Source organism: Nerophis ophidion, linkage group LG08 (assembly GCF_033978795.1).
Source record: "Nerophis ophidion isolate RoL-2023_Sa linkage group LG08, RoL_Noph_v1.0, whole genome shotgun sequence".
Taxonomy (NCBI): domain Eukaryota; kingdom Metazoa; phylum Chordata; class Actinopteri; order Syngnathiformes; family Syngnathidae; genus Nerophis; species Nerophis ophidion.
The window spans coordinates 58,312,248-58,334,034 of NC_084618.1; the positions used below are offsets into that span (position 1 = coordinate 58,312,248).

Genomic DNA, 21,787 nt, shown 5'->3' on the forward strand with positions numbered 1-21,787 from the left:
TGCAGAGAAGGCACACGATGTGCAGGTAGAAGGTCTTTCAATTAGGTACCAGGCCATAGAAAGAACATTACATTTGTGTAGAAACTCAGGAAGGTAGACCATACACTGTGGAAAACAATGAACCAGCGACTGCATGCTGGATAACTGGCCTTCCCGGCAAGTGTGTAGAATCAGCGCGCCAACAGGAAGTGAGAAACAAGGGAGGAAAGAGCGCTGACACAAAAACAAACAATAAACAACCATGATGGATCATGACATTGTGTTCCCTTACTGTACTGAAAATGAACTCAACCTCAGTATTACAGTATTTACCGAACTGTGAGGATGCCGTATCGTTGCACCGCTATTGATTGCCATTGCTTTAAAATTAGTATCATATCAACAGCATTTTTCGCCCGAGTACAGCTGGTATAGACTCCATTTCCTGCGCATACCCCAAAAGGGACAAGCGGTAAAAAACGGATGGATGGATGGATCTACTAAGTATCTACAAGTCATAGTGTGTGAGACAATATGAAATGTTCGGGGAGAGGTAAATTTGCACTACTTGTTATCCTGCATGTACTGTGTAAATCTCTAGACCTCTGTCTTTCTTAGACCTTCTAAAGGAAGGAAAGAGTCATACAGTATATTCGGGTCAATACGGTATATCCAAAGGAGTTGCACATTAAATATGGATGTTATGTCAAATTTCACAGCTAAAAGTATTCATAAGTATGTTTTTTATTGAGCTTTTTCTACTTCCAGATCAAGGGAGCCTGGGCGAAGATGGTCTTTCCCGGTCTACATCCCAGCTGCCAGGTCTCAATGTGGCCAAGAGGTCCCGGGTCAGGACCAGCTTTCCACACTCGGCAGGAAACAACAGCACGCTTCTCAGCTTTGACGAGGGCGACATGATCACCTTGCTCATTCACAAGGAAAAAGACGGTTGGCTTTACGGCGAGCTGGAGAAGACTCAACAGTAAGTTCTAACTCTGGAGAATGGGTTCTCTTAAAGATCTGGACAACAAGTAGGATTACCTTGCTAAGTGTTTTTATAAGATAGGTTGATTGGACATATGTAAATTCTCTAATTATTGCTGGTCCAAATTGAAGAGAAAACGGATTTTTTTATAGTATAACATTATAACTAAAAAAATTTACTAACGATTTGGACTGCATGGAAAGGTAGAAAGGAAGATTAGATTTATTTTTCTCTGACCACCTAGTCATTTGTTATATTATGTTATAAAAGGTACAGTGTATTGCGTGACACAGCAGCAACAGATATTTTGTAATATTTGTAAAAAGGAAACTGCTCAGCATTATTAATGCTGATGTCACATCTTTACAAATGGTGAAAAAACAAATAGAACTCATAAAAGGTTTGTTTAGAAACAATGCCTTTTGGGACATGCAGGTTGAACAGAATACTAATTTTAATACTTCAGTAATATAAAAATAAATTGAACAATAAGCAATAAAATCCACAACAAAATGACATCCTATATTTTTATGAACCATAGGGCGCATCGGATTATAAGGCGCACTGCCAATGAGCGGGCCTATTCAGGTATATTTTCATACAAAAAGCGAACCTGTGCACCGAAATTTGATAAGACACATTAAAGGGTTTATTTTCTACATTCCACTTGCTTGTGGTCTACATAATATGTAATGATGGTTCTTTGGTCAAAATGTTGCATAGATTATGTTTTAGAGACCATCTTCAAGCCGCTCTCTGACCGTCTATTCAGGATGCACCATTTTGTGGGCTGTCTTCTTTATGTGGCACCACTTTGACAGTGTCTTATCCCCGTCACCATTTTTGTACCGGTAATGTTTAGCGCTTTCATAACAATTTTATTGACAAATATAAGTAAGAACTGTATGCTACTTTATATTAGAAATGGCAACAGCGGAAGATGAATTCTCCACAACAAGAGAATACAGAAAAAGAAGGAGCTTATTGACCACAGCGCAGACTGCAATGGCGGACTCGCGCAAATTTTCCAAAACTTATGCAGATCCCAAATACACATCAGCAGGAACCAATAAGTAAGACATGTTGGTTTTACATATTATTGACAAAGAAACTACCAGATAATGTCTCAAAATATGTACCATTTTGGGGTCATACACCACAATAATACCTGTATGTTGAAGCACAGTACGTCTGACTACGGTAGCCGTAATGCTCCATCAAGCGGTGTGGCATCGTAGCTTACCAAAGTCATGACTATGCCTTTGGTGTGTTGTGGTCTAGTAATAAAGGTAAAAAAGACTGTCACAATGTGTGCCTTTGTCAGGACACTACGTTAATTCCAAGACCTACTCAGTGGCCTCGTGGTTAGAGTGTCCGGCCTGAGATCGGTAGGTCGTGAATTCACATCCCGGCCGAATCATACCAAAGACTATAAAAATGAGACCCATTACCTCCCTGCTTGGCACTCAGCATTAAGGGTTGGAATTGGGGGTTAAATCACCATAAATTATTCCCGGGCGCGGCACCGCTGCTGCCCACTGCTCCCCTCACCTCCCAGGGGGTGATCAAGGGTGATGGGTCAAATGCAGAGAATAATTTCGCCATATCTAGTATGTGTGTGACAATCATTGGTACTTTAACTTTAACTTTAACTTGCACAATATAACCTTCCAGCATTAGTTGCAGGTGGTTTAGTCTGAATTAATTTAGCACCAAAATAAGACACCGATAGCTACTTTTGTCTGTCTGGTTACTACGGTGTACGTGGGCGGCGGTGCCATTTTAGCAAGTGCGTTTCACACCAATACAACAAATGTTTGAAAGCGCATGCAGAGATAAGATGCTGGATGCTGACCACTCAAGATACTTCAAATGCAGCTACTGCTACCTTGTGAGGTCATTTAAAACTGCATCAGAAGGTCGCTCACAACCCAGCTGTCAATATCAAGGTTTTTGTTTTTTTAACCATTACCAATTTAAGATTACAGTAGTACCTAAACTGACTACAACAAATTGGTTCTGTGATGGAGTGTTTAACTGAGAACACTTATATCTGAAGTCTGTGTATCTCATTTGAAATGAAGTAAAATCTATTTCATTGGTGCTCACCCCCAACATCACAATGTTAACATGTAGCATGTCGATTTAATTAAAAAACTCATTTAAAGTTAAAGTTAATGTACCAATGATTGTCACACACACACACTAGGTGTGGTGAAATTTGTCCTCTGCATTTGACCCATCCCCTTGATCACCCCCTGGGAAGTGAGGGGAGCAGTGGGCAGCAGCTGTACCGCGCCCCGGAATCATTTATGGTGATTTAACCCCCAATTCCAACCGTTGATGCTGAGTGCCAAGTAGGGAGGCAATGGGTCCCATTTTTTTATAGTCTTTGGTATGACTCGGCTGGGGTTTGAACTCACAACCTACCGATCTCAGGGCGGACACTCTAACCACTAGTCCACTGAGTAGGTTTTATAAATATTGTATGAAAATGAAAATAATGTACTACTAACAAGAAAAGTAGTTTTATGAATTAATGTAAAAATAATGTGAAGCAATGACCCTGGACAGTGGACTTCTACGGTATCTCCTTCCAGCTGCTTCTTCGTCAAACATGAAAAAATGTCTGCCGTTTCGATATTATTTTTAATATTCTTGGCTGGCTTCAGTATGGTGCAGACTAGCAGTGATATACTCCAATAGCTGTACCGAGTCATGTTTTTGATTATTTCTGTCTTTAATTCAATGAATATTATCCTATTCTTCCTCTCATCACACTCACTTTCTTCCTTCCCATGGTTGGGCAAAAAAATGTTATGTCAATCCCTAACTATGTGCTAATGCTACAGAGTAAGACCAGATGTATTGGTTGGATCTGAAGAGTATACTGTGACATTGGCTATGCCAACTAATGGCGGGGATGCTTGTTACTCAATTTTTTGCTTACAACTTAAGCCGTAACAAATGCCAGAGAAACAACTCTTATCTCAAAACACTCTAAAGTTGAGGTACAACCGTATTTGCATTTGTAGACCATGCGCCCTGTCATTATAGGCAAGAATATATCGCATTTTCCGCACTATAGAGTGCACCTGGACATAAGCCGCACCCACTAAATTTTAGAAAGAAAGAAAATATCCATATATTAGCCACAAATATAAACGTTGCAAAATTAGTTGTTTACACAGTAAGATTCTGTAAATGTTTACTTACATACCTTAATTGTTTCCAAACGGTGCCTGTCACATGGCTGATCGAACAAAACAGAAGTCATTGTCATGGACCCAGTAGCTGCGGAAGCTGGCTCTCCAATCAGCTAAGCAGACTCAATAACGCCACGGTGGCGTTTTGGTCAATTTAATGAAGAATTTGTGAAACTGAAAAAATACAAAAAGAATACTTTTGTAAGTTGTGTACATACATCTACTAATGCCTCTGGACACATCTTCAGTGATGTGCCTGGAATCATCGGGTGTTTCGGGTCTTTCAACATCATACACCCTCCTCCAGGTGACCCAGCAGGGGCTGATCAGACCCCAGCTTGTGTCCAGATGGCTAGCTAGCTACCATGACTCCATGGCTCTCCCCTTTTGAGCCACAGCCATCTTGAGGCCCTCTCTGCCGCATCGGTGGTACTGCGGATGGCTCTCCTCCTTCTCTCTCCCTCGATGCCCAAAGTGCTGAAGGCTCTGGTCAAGGAGCGGGCTGCAAAACCCCTGCATCCAACCTCAACTGGGAGGCACCTCACTCTCCAGCCAGCCTGCTGACAGTCACTGACCAGTCCCGCGTACTTGGAGAGCTTCCTCTCAAAGGCTTCTTCCAGGCGGTCTTCCCATGGGACGGTCAGCTCCAGCAGCACTACCTGCTTGGTGGACTCAGACACGAGGACAATGTCTGGTCGCAGGGTGGTGACTGCAATGTGGCTGGGGAACTTCAGCTGATGTTCAAGGTCCACCAACAGCTGCCAGTCTCTTGCAGAGGTTAGAATGCCCGCAGAAGTTTTTCTGGCAGGGGTTGGCTGCTCCCCAGCTCTGACAAAGGCGATGATTTTCTTGGAAGGTCGGAACTGCTTCGCCCACACAAGTCCTGCGCTGATGGTTTCAGCAATGGTCTTAAGGACTTGGTCATGCCTCCAGCGGTACCGACCATCTCCAAGTGCCCTGGTGCAGCAGCTGAGGATGTGTTCCAGGGTTCCTCGCTTGGAACACAATGTCAATAATACTAGCACAGACACTTATAAATGTGTGAGCAGATTAGCTAATGCTAACGACGCTAGCGTCATTACGTTATGATAGCACGTACAATATGCACGAACACACTCTTACGAGAATTACATATGGGACGCTTTATTGAGTTTAGACAGTTTTAGTTGTACTGTAAAACTTACAATCGTTGCTTGGAGTGAAGAATGAAGAATCCATCCAAGTAGGAACACTATGGACGGCCAGAAGTTTGAACGCCACATCTACAAACCCAGTTTCCATATGAGTTGGGAAATTGTGTTAGATGTAAATATAAACGGAATACAATGATTTACAAATCATTTTCAACCCATATTCATTTGAATATGCTACAATGACAACATATTTGATGATGAGTTGAGTTGAGTTGAGTTTGAGTATATTTCGAACATGCAAGCATACAACATGATACATCACAATTTCCAGTTTCTCTTTTCAACATGTTCGAAAAGAAGTAGGAAGAAGCAGAGCTTATTCAATCCTACCCCTTTTCTTTTACATAACAGTCGCTAAAACTTTTGTTCACTTCCTGTTCTTAATGTTTTCACAATATACTCCATAGGTAATCACAATAAAAATAAATAAATAAATAAATAATTGTTGAAGTAAGTTTTATTCCATACGATGAGATAAGTAAGATTATTTTGAGAATGAAAGAATGAATGGGTTCAAACTGATAAACATTTTTTTTTGTGTGCAAATAATCATTAACTTTAGAATTTGATGCCAGCAACACGTGACAAAGAAGTTGGGAAAAGTGGCAATAAATACTGATAAAGTTGAGGAATGCTCATCAAACACTTACTGTATATGGAACAACCTACAGGTGTGCAGGCTAATTGGGAACAGTTGGGTGCCATGATTGGGTATAAAAGCAGCTTCCATGAAATGCTAAGTAATTCACAAACAAGGATGGGGCAATGGTCACCAATTTGTAAGCAAACTATTGAACAGTTTTAGAACAACATTTCTCAACGGGCTGTTGCAAAGAATTTAGGGATTTTACCATCTGCGGTCCGTAAAATCATCAAAAAGTTCAGAAAATCTGGAGAAATCACTGCACGTAAGCAATGATATTACGGACTTTTGATCCCTCAGGCGGTACTGCATCAAAAACCGACATCAGTGTGTAAAGGATATCACCACATGGGCTCAAGAACACTTCATAAAACCACTGCCAGTAACTACAGTTGGTCGCTACATCTGTAAGTGCAAGTTAAAACTCTACTATGCAAAGCCAAACCCATTTATCAACAATATCCTGTAACGTTGCCGGCTTGGCTGGGCCCGAGCTCACCTAAGATGGACTGATGCAAAGTGGAAAGGTGTTCTGTGGTCTGACGAGTCCACATTTCAAATTATATTTGGAAACAGAGGACATAGTGTCCTCCAATACAAAGAGGAAAATAATCATTCGGATTGTTATAGGCGCAAAGTTCAAAAGCCAGCATCTGTGTTGGTATGGGGGTGTATTAGTGCCCAAGGCATGGGTAACTTACACATCTGTGAAGGCACCATTAATGCTGAAAGGTCCATACAGGTTTTGGAGCAACATATGTTGTCATCCAAGCAACGTTATCATGGACGCGCCTGCTTATTTCAGCAAGACTAGTGTTACAACAGCGTGGCTTCGTAAAAAAAGAGTGCGGGTACTTTCTTGGCTTGCCTGCAGTCCAGACCTGTCTCCCATCGAAAATGTGTGGCGCATTATGAAGCGTAAAATACGACAGCGGAGACCCTGGACTGTTGAACGACTGAAGCTCTACATAAAACAAGAATGGGAAAGAATTCCACTTTCAAAGCTTCAACAATTAGTTTCCTCAGTTACCAAACGTTTATTGACTGTTGTTAAAAGAAAAGGTGATGTAACACAGTGGTGAACATATATTTTCCCAACTACTTTGGCACGTGTTGCAGCCATGAAATTCTTAGTTAATTATTATTTGCAAAAAAATAAAAAGTTTATGAGTTTGAACATCAAATATATTGTCTTTGTAGTACTAGCATTTAATTGAATATGGGTTAAAAGGATTTGCAAATCATTGTATTCCGTTTACTTTTACATCTAACACAATTTCCCAACTCATACGGAAACAGGGTTCGTACTTCCGGTTGTTGAAAGCACTAAATGGAAGGACACTGCTTCACCTGCAGTGAACACATTTGTCCAAAAGATTGCACAAACAATAAAACTCCCTCTTTTTGTTTTTGCTTAATATTTATTTTTATACTATATTTTTTATTATGGCTGTCAGCGAAGAAAATGCCATAAATTAGCCGCTCTGTCTTATAAGCTGCAGGGTTCCACGTGTAGGAAAAAAATTACCGGCTCTGAAGGGTACCTGGTAGTATACATTGTGGTCGTTTTTTTAAAACAAATTACATTACAGTCGGGTAGTTTTTTTTATGGGGTGGTTTTTTTGTCTGACAAAGCTGTAAACCTTCCCCTTTGTGTAGGAGAGTGTGTTGTTGTTATTCTAGTTCATATTAAGTGCAGAGCAATTGTCACCTTCACAACAAGGGACGGTATTTCATACCAACCATCGTGCAGCACGACTGACAATCATGTTCTTTCACATTGCTCAGGCTGCAGTGCAAGTTTCTGTTCTGTCTCAGTATATTTTGTTGTGTTAATACCTGGTGTAGAAACAGAAGAGAATGTCCGGTATGTTAGAGGTGACAGTTGTAAAGCCCTTTGCCCTGCTGCATTACAAACATAATGCTGGTGCACACGTCCAAGAAAGAATACCTGGCCCAATATCAGTCATCCACTAATCATGTTAGTAGGGAATGCTGAAATCGAAGCAAGTTTTTCACAAACATGTTGGAGATGGTCATGGAGCAATGGCTACATAATATTTAAACATAATACAGACATTTTCTGCTCCAATACTTCAATATCTTGAAGTATTTAACATTTTTTAGTGCCTAATATTGTAGTGTACTTGTGTCTTGTTTATTAGGCGTGGTTGGTTCCCCTCATCCTACTGCAGACCTTACAGTGAACCTATGATATTGAACAGGTAAGAGCACATTCTATATAGTGTTTAACTATTATAGATGATGTCGGATGACTGATTTTAACATGTCACATACTATAATAGCAATTTCGGGACACCATTGCGCAGTCCGAGTGTTGCCAGTCTTCCTGAGATGGGGGAGGAGGAGCCTGTTTTACTGCCGCCACCAGACTACTCTGACGACTTCCCATCGAGTACGATGATTTCTTCGACGCCATCGCCACAGAACACGGTTGGAACCATACATTTATGATCTAATATTATTAATTATAAATGTTAAATCCATAGAAAAAAGACAAGTTGAAATGAGCATCTCTGTAATGATCATGGTAATGACTTTTTTCAACCATACGTAACTGTGTTATATTAAAGCATATTTTTGGCATAGTTGAAATAAATAATGATATAAAAATAATCTTGATTTTTATTTAAGCAACAATTTTGTATATCATACTTGTCTATTTTTTTGCATGTTTTCATGTGGCCACTGGCGCGAGCCGTTAGAAAGTTAACTTATATTAACCAGCTTAAAACAAAATAATGTATATTTGCGATAGCATCGAACTGCTATTTCCCCTTCTTCTTTTATATATTGACTGAAGTAGTGATTTACTTACAATACAGTACAAATTAATAACTTTTAGTTTGTTTTTTTTAATACAGTGGAACCTCGATTTATAAACCTAATTGCATTTTACAAAGGCTTGTATATAGGAAAATTTGTACATTGAAGCAAATTTCCCCATAAGAAACAATGTAACATGAAAAATTGGTTCCAACCTTGATAATAGTCCCTATTTTAGTAAACGTTTGAACATTTTGAACACAATATAAAGCGTGATACAGTGCTATACTGTAAGTCACAAACACACATTGGCAGTAAGCTTGACCCTATGATCCAGGGACAGGACCCAACATGCAGGTAAAAATGCTAAATTAATTTTTTAGCAACAAAAACGTGCAAAAATGCAAAAGATAGATGGATAGATAGTACTTTATTGATACAACACCAACACACTATGGCAGGGGTGTCCAAACTACAGCTCGCCTGTATTTGGCCCACCAAAAGTTATTAGTTTAATATAGAATTATACCTACAGAGAGAATGCATTCATTTTAACAGTGTGCAAATTTTGAAGCTGCTGTTATGTCAACATCATTTGGACGATGTGAGTAAATTTGGTCATTGACTTTTATTACGCGGTGAGTGTAGTTTTGTGCAGTATTTAGTTATATGACCCAATGAAAACAACCTTCACTAGTCATGGTGCGAAAAAAAAAGAAATCCAACCAAAACAACATTCCAACAGACATGGTCACACATAACACAACCTGCTCACTGAACTTTATAGGCATTATAAAAATGTCCTTGCACCGTAAAAAAAAAAATCTAAATTACGCCCATTTGAATCCACTACAAAGCATGATGGCGAAAAATGCAAAACACTATCCACACTTATCCATGTTTGGCACATTTTAGCTGCTTGATATTTCTGATTGATTACAAAACTTTAAGGAGGTCCTCACAGACGTAAACAAGGTAGAAGTAGAACTTTTTCATACTCTTAATGTTAAAAATGTATTTGTTAATTATGTATCCATTATATTAATATAATATGTACATATATACATACATAATATATATATATGTATATATGTGTGTGTGTGTGTATATATATTTGTGTATATATATATATATATATATATATATATATGTATATGTATACATATATATATATATATATATATATATGTATATGTATATATATGTATATATGTATATGTATATATATGTATATATGTATATGTATATATATATGTATATATGTATATATATATATATATATATATATGTATATGTATATATATATATATGTATATGTATATATATATATATGTATATATATATATATGTATATGTGTGTATATATATATATATATATATATATATATATTAGGGCTGGGCAACGATTAAAAATTTTAATCGAAGTTAATCACACTTTTTTTCCGATTAATCGCGATTAACTACATTGTATACGCAAAGCCCAATAATGAATTCAAAAGTAGTGTGTAGTGCACCTTTATTGGAATATTCTTCCACATGAACAAAAGCGCCAAAACATTTGTTGTGCAAACACAATTTAAATCAGTACTTGTTAAACAGTAGCAGTTAAATAGCATATTTTATGAAAATCAACTCAAAAAATGTAAATACAAACATTTAAGCTTATTTCCACTGCCAGGGTATTTAAGTTATCCTGTTTGTTATGGAAAATACATATAATCTACATACAAATCTCTGAGCCACAATCATAACATCCGAACAGGCAATTTCTGAGGTAACAGCAGAAAAAATTTTTTTTATCAGGGATCTTATGTTTAAAAAAAACTATATTATAGGTAGTGGGCTGTTTTAGGGAATTTTTGATCAAATTATCTGTAGTAGCAATATTAATAATGTTGTGTTTATTATGCGTAGTGCACTTAAAATAATTACGACCATATCTAGGAATTGATATGATGGGAATTTTCCGATTGTTTGCTTGGTGCTTTGATACACTGAACGCATCATATACATGGTACTATATTGTGATGTTATGAGCCAGGGAATAAAAGAACTACCCTACCCAGCATGCAACACGAGTGACAAGCATGTGCGGTAGCCCGGTAAAGGTTGTGTGTCGTCATGACGGCATCTTGTATGTTGTGATATGCACGCTCTGAAAGTAAACGTTAAGAACTCAGCCAACACGCCTCGTCTGCATTATTCATAAATAGACAGACAACACATATACTCCGCTGCTTCACAGGCCGTTGGATGTAGCCGGCAAAGTATTCCCATGCTAGCTAGCCGGTCTAGCAAGCATGCGTCATTCAGTCCAAAACGGCCCGATCTATCCACATCCAGAATTGTCTGGCGGTCGTAAGTGATCCCGGAGTGACCACGCTGTAAGCCAGCCATGAAATTTGCAGAATTGTCTGGTATTTTTGCCAAATGTTCCATCTTTACCAAGAGCCCCTCCACGCCGAAGCCCGTCCGGGCGACGCCATCTTTTTAAGAAAAGGCGTTAACAAAATCAAAGCATGTAAACAACATACGCAAATGCGCGATAAAATAATTGTCGGCGTTAACAGATGATGAGTTAACTCGTAATTAACGCATTAATTTGCCCACCCCGAATATATATATACAGGTGCTGTTCATATTATTAGAATATCATGAAAAAGTTTATTTATTTCAGTAATTATATTCAGAACGTAAAACTTACATATTATATCAATTCATTACACCCATAGTGATATATTTGAAATTTTTATTTCTTTAAATTTTGACGATTAGTACTGACAATTACTGAAATCCCAAATTCAGTATCTCAGAAAATTAGAATATTAGTTACGACTAGTACCAAAAAATATTTTTTAGAAATGTGGGCCAACTGAAAAGTATGAACATGGAAAGTTTCAGCATGTACGTCAATCAATACTTAGTTGCAGCTCCTTTTGCCTGAATTGCTGCAGCAATACGGCGTGGCATGGAGTCGACCAGTCTGTTGCACTCTTCAGGTGTTATGAGAGCCCAGGTTGCTTTAATAGTGGCCTTCAGCTCTTCAGCACTGTTGGGTCTGGCATCTCGCATCTTCCGCTTCACAATACCCCATAGGTTTTCTATGGGGTTAAGGTCAGGTGAGTTTGCAGGCCAATCAAGAACAGGGATACCATGCTCCTTAAACCAGGTACTGGTAGATGTGGCACTGTGTGCAGGTGCCAAGTCATGTTGGAAAATTAAATCTTCACCTCCATAAAATTGGTCCGTGGCAGGCAGCATAAAGTGTTCTAAAACTTTGTGGTAGACTGCTACATTGACCTTAGACCTCAGGAAACATAGTGGACAAACACCAGCAGATGACATGGCACCCCAGACCATTACCGATTGTGGAAATTTGACACTGGACTTCAGGCAACGTGGATTCTGTGCCTCTCTTGTCTTCCTCCAGACTCTGGGACCTTGATTTCCAAAGGAGATACAAAATTTACTTTCATCTGAAAACATAACTTTGGACCACTCAGCAGCAGTCCAGTCCTTTTTGTCTTGAGCCCAGGCGAGACGCTTTTGACGTTGTCTCTTATTCAAGAGTGGCTTTACACAAGGAATGCGACAGCTGAAGCCCATATCTTGAATACGTGGGTGCGTGGTGGTTCTTGAAACACTGACCCCAGCTGCAGGCCACTCTTTGTGGATCTCCCCCACATTTTACTCAGTTTTGTTTGACAATCCTCTCCAGGGCACGGTTATCCCTCTTGCTTGTACACTTTTTTCTACCACATCTTTGTCTTCCCTTCGCCTCTCTATTAATGTGCTTGGACACAGAGCTCTGGGAACATCAAACCTCTTTGGCAATGACCTTTTGTGTCTTGCCCTCCTTCTTTAAAGTATCAATGGTCATCTTTTGGACAGTTGTCAAGTCAGCAGTCTTCCCCATGATTGTGTGTCATACAGAATCAAAACGAGAGACCATTTAAAAGCTTTTCTAGGTGTTTTGAGTTAGTTAGCTAATTAGTGTGTGGCACCAGGTGTCTTCAATATCTGACCTTTTCACCATATTCTAATTTTCTGAGATGTTGAATTTAGGGTTTTCATTGGTTGTCAGCTATAATCAACTCCTTTTTGGCAAAAAAACACTTGAAATGTATCAGTCTGTTTGGAATGAATGTATACATTCTACAAGTTTGACTTTCTAAATGGAATTAATGAAATAAATCAACTTTTTCATGATATTCTAATAATATGACCAGCACCTGTGTATATATATATATGTGTGTAGTTACCTTACATGCAGACAGCTTTTGACCCTCAACCAAATTTTACAATCATCCTTACTGCGCATGTCATATTGTCAGTCAGATATACTTTGTTGGTAGAGGTGGGACTTAATTTAATAGTCTCGGAATCAAACGATTGTCCTGCTGCCGTCTCCCCCCATTCAACATGTACAGAAGTAGTGTTATATGCTGTTGAGTTTGTTGCTTTAAAACTAGACTAGCAAAAACAAAAGTATGGTCGGGAGTGTCATGTGTCGATGTAATAATAAAAGAAGGGATGCAGCTGTTTTATTCACGACATTACGGCTACTTTAAGCGCTAACTGCTAGCCTCAAACGTACATAGAATTTTGTAACATGAAGACGCGTGGCAACTTATACATATCGCAACATAAATGGTACACAACAGCTACATTTCAAAAAGAGAGGTAAAACAAAAGTAGTGAACAGAAGGAAAAAAAATATTGAATAAATGCTGTAATAACGTCGGACAAGCAGAATTGAACAAAGCCATGTTTGTTTACAGTGTAAGTCTACTGCTTTTTCAGCACCTGCAGTAAGTAAACTTGTCCAAAAGATGGCACCATACCCCAACAATAACCCACCTTTCCATTTATGTTATGTTCTGCGCATGTCAAAGTAAAGTATTCCGATTTAAGGTGTAATGCATGAAAATGCAAGTCATAATCACATCATTTTTTTAGGTTTCATGTACATACTAACATTCTAATCCGAATAATAATCTGATTAAGAAAATGTTGTCTATGTACATGTGGCTACTGTCACTAGCCCTGTAGTGCACTCACAGTTTGAAATAAAAAAAACTCCTTAACAGCCACGTCATTTTAATGATAAAGAATAAATAAAATAAAATCCACTGCACCATGTTGGTGAATGTTTTTGGTATGTAGCATAAGTGAGGAGGAGGGCAGAGGAAGCAGTATTGTACAACGCTGTGGATACCGTTTCTATTCCTGAATTTTTCAAGCACATCGCTCGTCCACTACTTTCTTGAGACTCATTGAACTAACAAAACTATAAAAATGCTATAACAGACTAAAAAAACAAACAAACACATAAATAGCTAATGACAGCACTGCTAAGAAAAGGATGTGTACAAAGTACTTGATGAATGTAAAAAATGAAAGGTTTGTCCAACAAAGCCCATTTTCATTCAGTCTATGGTTCGTAAATCAAAACGTTTGTACAATGAGGGGTTTGTAAATGGACGTTCCACTGTACGTCGGTCGTGTCTGGGGTTTGAAAGAGATACTTTATCTTATTTTTCTGAAGCCAATGCGCCTACCCCGATATCTTCTAGCTCCGTCATGATAAAAGACAGGGCTGTGGCCGTGTTTGAGTTTCACCTGACACATTTTTCAGCGTTTCCTGTATTGATATTTTTATTACTTTTATGGTTAGTCCATAGTCCGCACTTAACCCACACAAAGAAAAATCTCAGAGCACATGTTTTGCTTTTTGCCGGACTAATTGTGCTGAAACATACTGTAGCCTGAAACATCATATATCCTCCAGCTAGTTAAACATGTGTCTCAATGATGGTTTGTAATAACAGTGTATAAAAAAGTAAAATGTGTTCAAGGCACGGTGTAGAACATAGCAGTCCTCTGCTCCAAGGCAAATTTCTCCTCTGTTCAGGAATGAAGATCAGATAAGGATGTTACACAGGCAGGCGTAAAGGACAAGAAGGGTACAGTCACAATTTTAGTTGGTGATTTGTCCACTGATAGAATCTGCCCAAGCAAGCAGCGAACAAGTCTAGGCATGCTTCTCCTTTCTCATCATTGGGACTGTGTGACTGCACTGTCCTCTCAACCTGCTGCCTCAGGGCTTTATGGTGAAATAAACTTCCAAGAGAGATCCCATTCATCTTAATTGTTTCCTTCCCTCCGGATACAGTAGAGTACTTCTTGATCGAATATCCTTTTTGTCTTATAAGCCTTGTTCAAGGAAAGGTCAAAAGCTAACTGCTTACTTATAGTCTTGTTTATGGGACTGTAGGGCAAAAGTGGACCTTGTCACTATTATTGCAGCAACTTGTCACAACATCCCCTTTAACCCAATAGAAGTGCTTTGACAGTGTTTGATATGATGGTACACTAAGTCAGCTCAAAGAAACACAAACATTTTGTCTGTTAATTAATTTGTGCATGTAATAGTATAGTTTGGATAATAAAAATATGTTTAAGTCGTTTGACCACTTTAAACAAACAAAATGAGGGGAAAGTATATTGAGCACACAAAACCGTTTTAGCAGAAATGGTCAGTACAGTAATCAACCAAAGAAGTATGTTTTAAGGTTCAAGCTTAATTTATTCAGACTTTTAAACTTTTGACGGATAAAGAGAATAATTATTTTTTTATACATGTAGTCTGAAATGGAATAGGCAGAAACTAAAGCTTATTACACCTATCCAAATGTATTTACAAAACAAAAACTGAAAAAATTGCCAATACCTTATCCATGCATTTTTTGTTTTGTTTTCAGTTAAAGTTAAAAGTTAAAGTGCCAATGATTGTTACACACACACCAAGTGCAGTGAAATTATCCTCTGTATTTGACCCATCCCCACAGGGGACCAGTGTGCAGCGGCGGTGACCGGAAGCGAGAGTAATTTGGTGATTTAACCCCCAATTCCAACACTTGATGCTTCTTCACAAGAAAATATAAAACACTCAATCGTATTAGCTTTGCATCCTTAGCATCCATTCTCAACATATATTTGATTTCTTCAAAATAATTTTAAATAGAATTTAAGTTTTGCAGTTGTTTATCTCTTGGTCCAACTTATTCCATACATTAACCCCAACGAAAGATACACAATGCTGCTTTTGCACTTGTTCTCATGTATGTTTTTTGCAAACATTTCTTCTTTTTGGAAATTATAAACACACCAGTATTGTAAATGTTACATATAAATTGTGTTGTCTTAAAGTCGCCCAAACTCTTCATTTTTTGTGCTTTTAGTTATTAATGATAATAGTGGATTTGATATATATTGCACTCAAATACACTCAAAGTGCTTCACAGAGAAGTGAGAACTCATCATTTATTCACACCTGGTAAGCTACATTTGTAGCCACAGCTGGCCTGGGGTAGACGACGGAAGCGTAGCTGCCAGATCGCGCCTATGGCCCCTCCGACCACCACGGATGGGATCAATGCGGATCACTCTTTTTTGAATGATACTTATTTAAATAAAATTGGTTTTATAAGTGTTTCCCCCACACATAAGTCATGTAAGAGAGAACCAGGGAACAGTATAAAATATATAAGTTTTTTCATACAGCAATTCTTTGACTTCAGATCTCATTGCAAGAGATTTAAGTAGCTTTCCCTTGATAGGTTGTATGGTGCTTCAGACTGAGCTTGTCCAAGACATGTTATTTAATTCAGTCTTTCTATCTCAGTATCCATTTATTTTAAAATGCATACGTACCTCAGTGGCACGTTTTCCAAAAACTATAAATTTAGTTTTGTTTAAATTGAGAGTTAATTTGATTGAATTAAACTACTTATTTAACAATTAAAAATATGTTCTACTATTACTGTTAATTATTGTAGATTGTTATCACAACTAAGTTTGTTGTTTTCATCAGTGAAAAAAATAAAATTGTAAGGTTTTTCTAAATAAAGATAATTACCTAATTCAGTCATTCTCAAACTGTGGGACATGTAGTAGTACGCCAAATAATCACTTGATTAATATACAATGATTAAAGTAGAGTGTTTTATTTTCCTATATTCAAACACAGTGTTAATGTTCAAACTCTTTTGAATAAAATACTAACTATACTTATATTTTGAATACAACTTTTCTCTTGTTTTCAATAAATACTTGGGCCTACTACGGTATCATAATTTAATGTTGGTCATTATGGTGGTAATTGAAGAGCCATGTGTTTTCTGAGGTAGTACCTGGTGAAAATAGTTTGAGAACCGCTGACCTTATAGATAAATATCAGGGGGAAAGGGAAGCTGGAGCATAGAAAATAACTAAGAAAGTGGTTGCCTGACAGACAGAAGTCAGGGGGAAGCCCTCAAAACAGCAACCTACCAAAGATGCAGCTGTCAGACAAGCAAAAATCTGAAAAAGAAGGCACATTGAACATGCACATTCAGGTGTATCTTAATAAATAAGAATATCATGCAAAAGTGATTTTATCTAAAGATGCACCTGGGGATAGGTTGATTGGCAACACTAAATTGGCCCTGGTGTGTGAATGTGAGTGTGAATGTTGTCTGTCTATCTGTGTTGGCCCTGCGATGAGGTAGCGACTTGTCCAGGGTGTACACTGCCTTCCACCCGATTGTAGCTGAGATAGGCGCCAGCGCCCCCCACGACCCCAAAAGGGAATAAGCGGTAGAAAATGGATGGATGGATGGATGGATATCAAATAAAGGCTTAGAAGGTTTTTGCAGCTGATTGGAGTGTGAACCATACCTGTACTTTACAATCTTAAACTTGTAGACCATTTAAAAATAGTTTAGCTCTAAGCTGTAATCATCCAAATTATTAAGACATTGTTTTTTAAATATGTCACTCAGATGTGTGTAAAGTGACAATACAGGATAGTTTGACTATTTGAATTGAACTACTGAAATAATTAACTTTTTTAGTTATTCTAATGTATTGAATTGCTGGCAAAATAGGCGGGAAATCACTTAACAACCAAATAGAGGTTCCTGCCTGATAGAAACATGCAAGGCCTATGTTTTTTTGCTTGAACAGATAATATTAAAATTTAAAATACATGTAACTGCTCAGTGGCCTTGCGGTTAGAGTGTCCGCCCTGAGATCGGTAGGTCGTGATTTCAAACCCCGGCCGAGTCATACCAAGGACTATAAAAATTGGACCCATTACCGCCCTGCTTGGCACTCAGCATCAAGGGTTGGAATTGGGGGTTAAATCACCAAAATGATTCCCGGGCATGGGCACTGCTGCTTCCCACTGCTCCCCTCACCTCCCAGGGGGTGAACAAGGGGATGGGTCGAATACAGAGGACAAATTTCACCACACCTAGTGTTTGTGTGGCAGTCATTGGTACTTTAACTTAACTTAACTTAATTGTATGCAGTACACTACCAGTCTGTGCTTTTTTTCTTTCAAAAGAGCAAATATAGTAAGGAAAGAATAATTTTAAAAAATCAGTAATAAAAGATGAAATGCATGGTTTATTGATGCACATTATCTACAGGTTTTTGCGGGCCACATAAAACAATGTGGCGGGCCAAATCTGGGCGTTTGACGCCTGTGTTTTAAGTGCTGCGTTTGTATGCTTCCTATTGAATGGAGGAAGTAATGCAAATTGTACAGTTTATTCAGTAGAAATGTTTACAATATTATTTTGCTGCTGCACACTCAAAACATGAGAATCTATAACAAACAACAAATTGTTTTTTCTTAAGACATTTGCCATATTTACCAAAAGCCTATCTTGATAACGTGCCTCAGACTTCACCCCAGGCAACAAAAAGTAAAGTATTTCTTCATCTTCAATTGCCCACGGTGAGCTAATAAGAGCATCGTCATCAGAGAAGAGTGTTGTGCCATTCACAGGCCTATCTCGATGAGTTAGATTCCAGACAGGGAGCTGTGAGCTTGTCGCATCAGTACTTCTTCTTGTCAAAGCTCTACGTATATTGCACCATCAGGCAGGAGGACAAATGATAATAAGTAAACTAAACAAACCAGTCTGTAAACCCTGCCTTTTCTTTACAGCTGGATGGATTTATGTGGATTTATGTGGTATCTCATTGGTGTGTTGCATTCTCTAAGGGTCTTCCTCTTTCTCACAACAGGTTTCTCTTGTAAATGGGACAGCAAAGGCTCCATTTCTAGGGTGAGTTATATGTAACAGAGCTTAAATACTCCTTTAAATGTTCAGACTAATACAGTAATTCTCAAACTCTGGTATGTGTACCTCGAGTACCTCTGTAAATATGGATTGTTGATAAGGTTTTTGCATTGTGTGTAATGTTACAGTAGCAAAAAATATTAAATATACTTTGTTTAATAAATACTTAGGCCTACTACCCAACTGTATTTTAATGTTGGTCATTATGGTGGTAGTTGAAAAGTTAAGTGTTTTCTGAGGTGGTACTTTGTGATTAAAGTTTGAGAACCACAGGACTAGTATATCAATATTGAGCGATGAATGGGGATTTTAACCATTTTCTTCTTACAGAGGAGGTAATCCCTTTGCGACCGTCAGGCTGAGACCCACCGTCACAAATGATCGATCAGCACCGGCCATTTAAACACATAACTGAAAGGTGTTGCTCTCATCAGGGCAGTAATGGTACCCCTGCAACGCAACCAAAACTGTACCCTAAACTGGACATCTTACCAGCTTGCAAAAGGGATTTGAACATAGTAGCATTTTACTGTGACACCATACGGACTGTTTAAAACCACATTATTTTTGCAAATCCTTGTGTTCATGTCAAATAATGCAAAAATGTTTCTCATGATGAAAACAGTGACTAAAATGTGACCCCTGACTGAATGAAACGTTTAAAGTAAAAGTGTCAAATATCACCCTCCAGCTATGGACTTCTTTGTAAATAACCATTATTATAGTACAAACTGAATTTTGAGCCAGTCCAAAAAGTATAATGTGTATCTGCAGTTGTATGAGAGAATGTGTAGGTGAAAAAGAAGGAAAAAAACATTAAAAACTAATGATAATAAAGATAATACAAAAGTGTTTTTAGTATTTTTTGTGCTGCAGTTATTGCAGTGATAAAAACATATTTATCATTGTTTTGACCTGATCCCGACAAGAACAACCAGCTTGTCCTCCTGGCTTGCAGAAAAAACTAATTCATATTTCTATTTTTAATATTTGTAGTTTTTTTAAGAGAGGATGTGGGAATGAAGGGAGCGTGCTGTGTTGATGAGGTTTGTCATTTGAGAAGTATGTCACTGTAATAAGAAGGTTTTATATTTATTAGCTAGATGTTAGTAAGAGATATTTAAACAAATGTGTGTTATGTCGATTAGTTGTCATGCTGAGCTTGGTTTTAATTTGACTGCCAGTTTTTAATTGGATAACATTTTGATGAAGGGAATTTTTCACACCTCATGATTTGGCTGTTGGATGTCGGGCCATAGTTTTGAAATATCCCAAAGTTTATGTCTATGGATGTTCTCATTCATCCAGGTCATTGTAATCTCAGGGCCTTACATCGATTGCAACTTTTGGTTTGTCTGAGAAGACGTTACTCCTCTCATCCAGTAGGCTTCATCAGTTCATGCTCATAGACTTAGACTGGTCAGGTCTAGTTATGGAGTTGAATTGTTCGGATCTTATCTATCAACTGGTGCCAAAACCCCATATATTTATAAGCCCATACCAGGATGGTGTGCCTGGGCAAGGATAGTATCGCCCTATCCGAGTAAGACAAACCACTGTTGAGCTGCAAAGAAGCAAGTCTAATGTCGAAGCCAAAAACAGCTGTTGAATCAAAGTCTAAGACTAGATCTGACCAGTCTATGACCACGAACTGATGAAACCAACTTGGATGAGCTGCCTAACGTTTTCTAAGACAAACCAAACAGTCCAGTTACGATCGATTGAAAGCCCAAAAGTTGACTTTGTAGGGATCTTTTCTGACATGTATTTTTTTGCTATACGGAATGTTTATTGTATGATAAATAAGTGATCATACTGACAGTTATTCCTCAGTGCCTCGTTAAGTGTACCTTGTCATTGTGTTCACAACGCAGCCTTTTTTTTCCTCAATAAAACGTGAAACTGTCTACGTATTTTATGCATCATCACTCAAGAGCTCAACAATTATCGTAATCTTTGGAAATAAAGAGATGTAATACATTTAAAATAGTTTACCCCTGATTCTACTGGAAGGAACCAAGCAAAACAATACAACAGTGGTTCTCAAATGGGGGTACGCGTACCCCTGGGGGTACTTGAAGGTATGCCAAGGGGTACGTGAGATTTTTCAAAAATATTCTAAAAATACCAACAATTCAAAAATGCTTTATAAATATATTTATTTAATAATACTTCAACAAAATATGAATGTAAGTTCATAAACTGTGAAAATAAATGAAACAATGCAATATTCAGTGTTGACAGCTAGATTTTTTGTGGACGTGTTCCATAAATATTGATGTTAAAGATTTCTATTTTTGTGAAGAAATGTTTAGAATTACGTTCATGAATCCAGATGGATCTCTATTACAATCCCCAAAGAGGGCACTTTTAGTTGATGATTACTTCTATATGTAGAAATCTTTATTTTTATTGAATCACTTGTTTATTTTTCAACAAGTTATTAGTTATTTTTATATCTTTTTTTCCAAATAGTTCAAGAAGACCACAACAAATGAACAATATTTTGAGCTGTTATACAATTTCCACAAAAACCACTACAGCAGCGCCATCTTTCCAAGATGGCGCTGCTGTAGTGGCTGCTGTTGGCAGGAGCTCTGTGCTCTTGTGTCATCCTTTTTTGTTTCCCTCTTGTTTTCATGTGTTATTATATTTTTTGCCTTTTGGTCCGGGACCCTTTGGGACTGTGTGACAAGGGGTGGCACTTTCGTGACCTCTGCGGTGCTTTTTGTGGACTTCTGGATCTGCCTCCCGGAAGCCTTTTGGCCATGAAGACCAGCTGCTGGGTGTCTGCCACACTGGAGTCGGTTTGGAGGGACTGGAGGAGGTGCGGATGAGGGGACAGGGCTGCGGAGCTA

At 38.1% G+C, this 21,787-nt stretch overlaps 1 protein-coding gene across 2 annotated transcripts in view; it reads left to right on the plus strand.

Moving 5' to 3' along the window:
* The window catches only part of baiap2l1a (BAR/IMD domain containing adaptor protein 2 like 1a), a 60,417-nt gene extending 39,575 nt beyond the window's left edge, over positions 1-20,842 (plus strand). For both annotated transcript variants that reach the window (XM_061909072.1, XM_061909073.1), the window contains exons 10-14: positions 748-961; positions 8,172-8,231; positions 8,313-8,460; positions 18,874-18,914; positions 19,260-20,842. In XM_061909072.1, coding sequence (XP_061765056.1) covers positions 748-961; positions 8,172-8,231; positions 8,313-8,460; positions 18,874-18,914; positions 19,260-19,332 — 536 coding nt within the window. In that variant the 3' untranslated portion in view covers positions 19,333-20,842. The remainder of the gene's footprint in view (positions 1-747; positions 962-8,171; positions 8,232-8,312; positions 8,461-18,873; positions 18,915-19,259) is intronic.
* Positions 20,843-21,787: the final 945 nt, after the last annotated feature.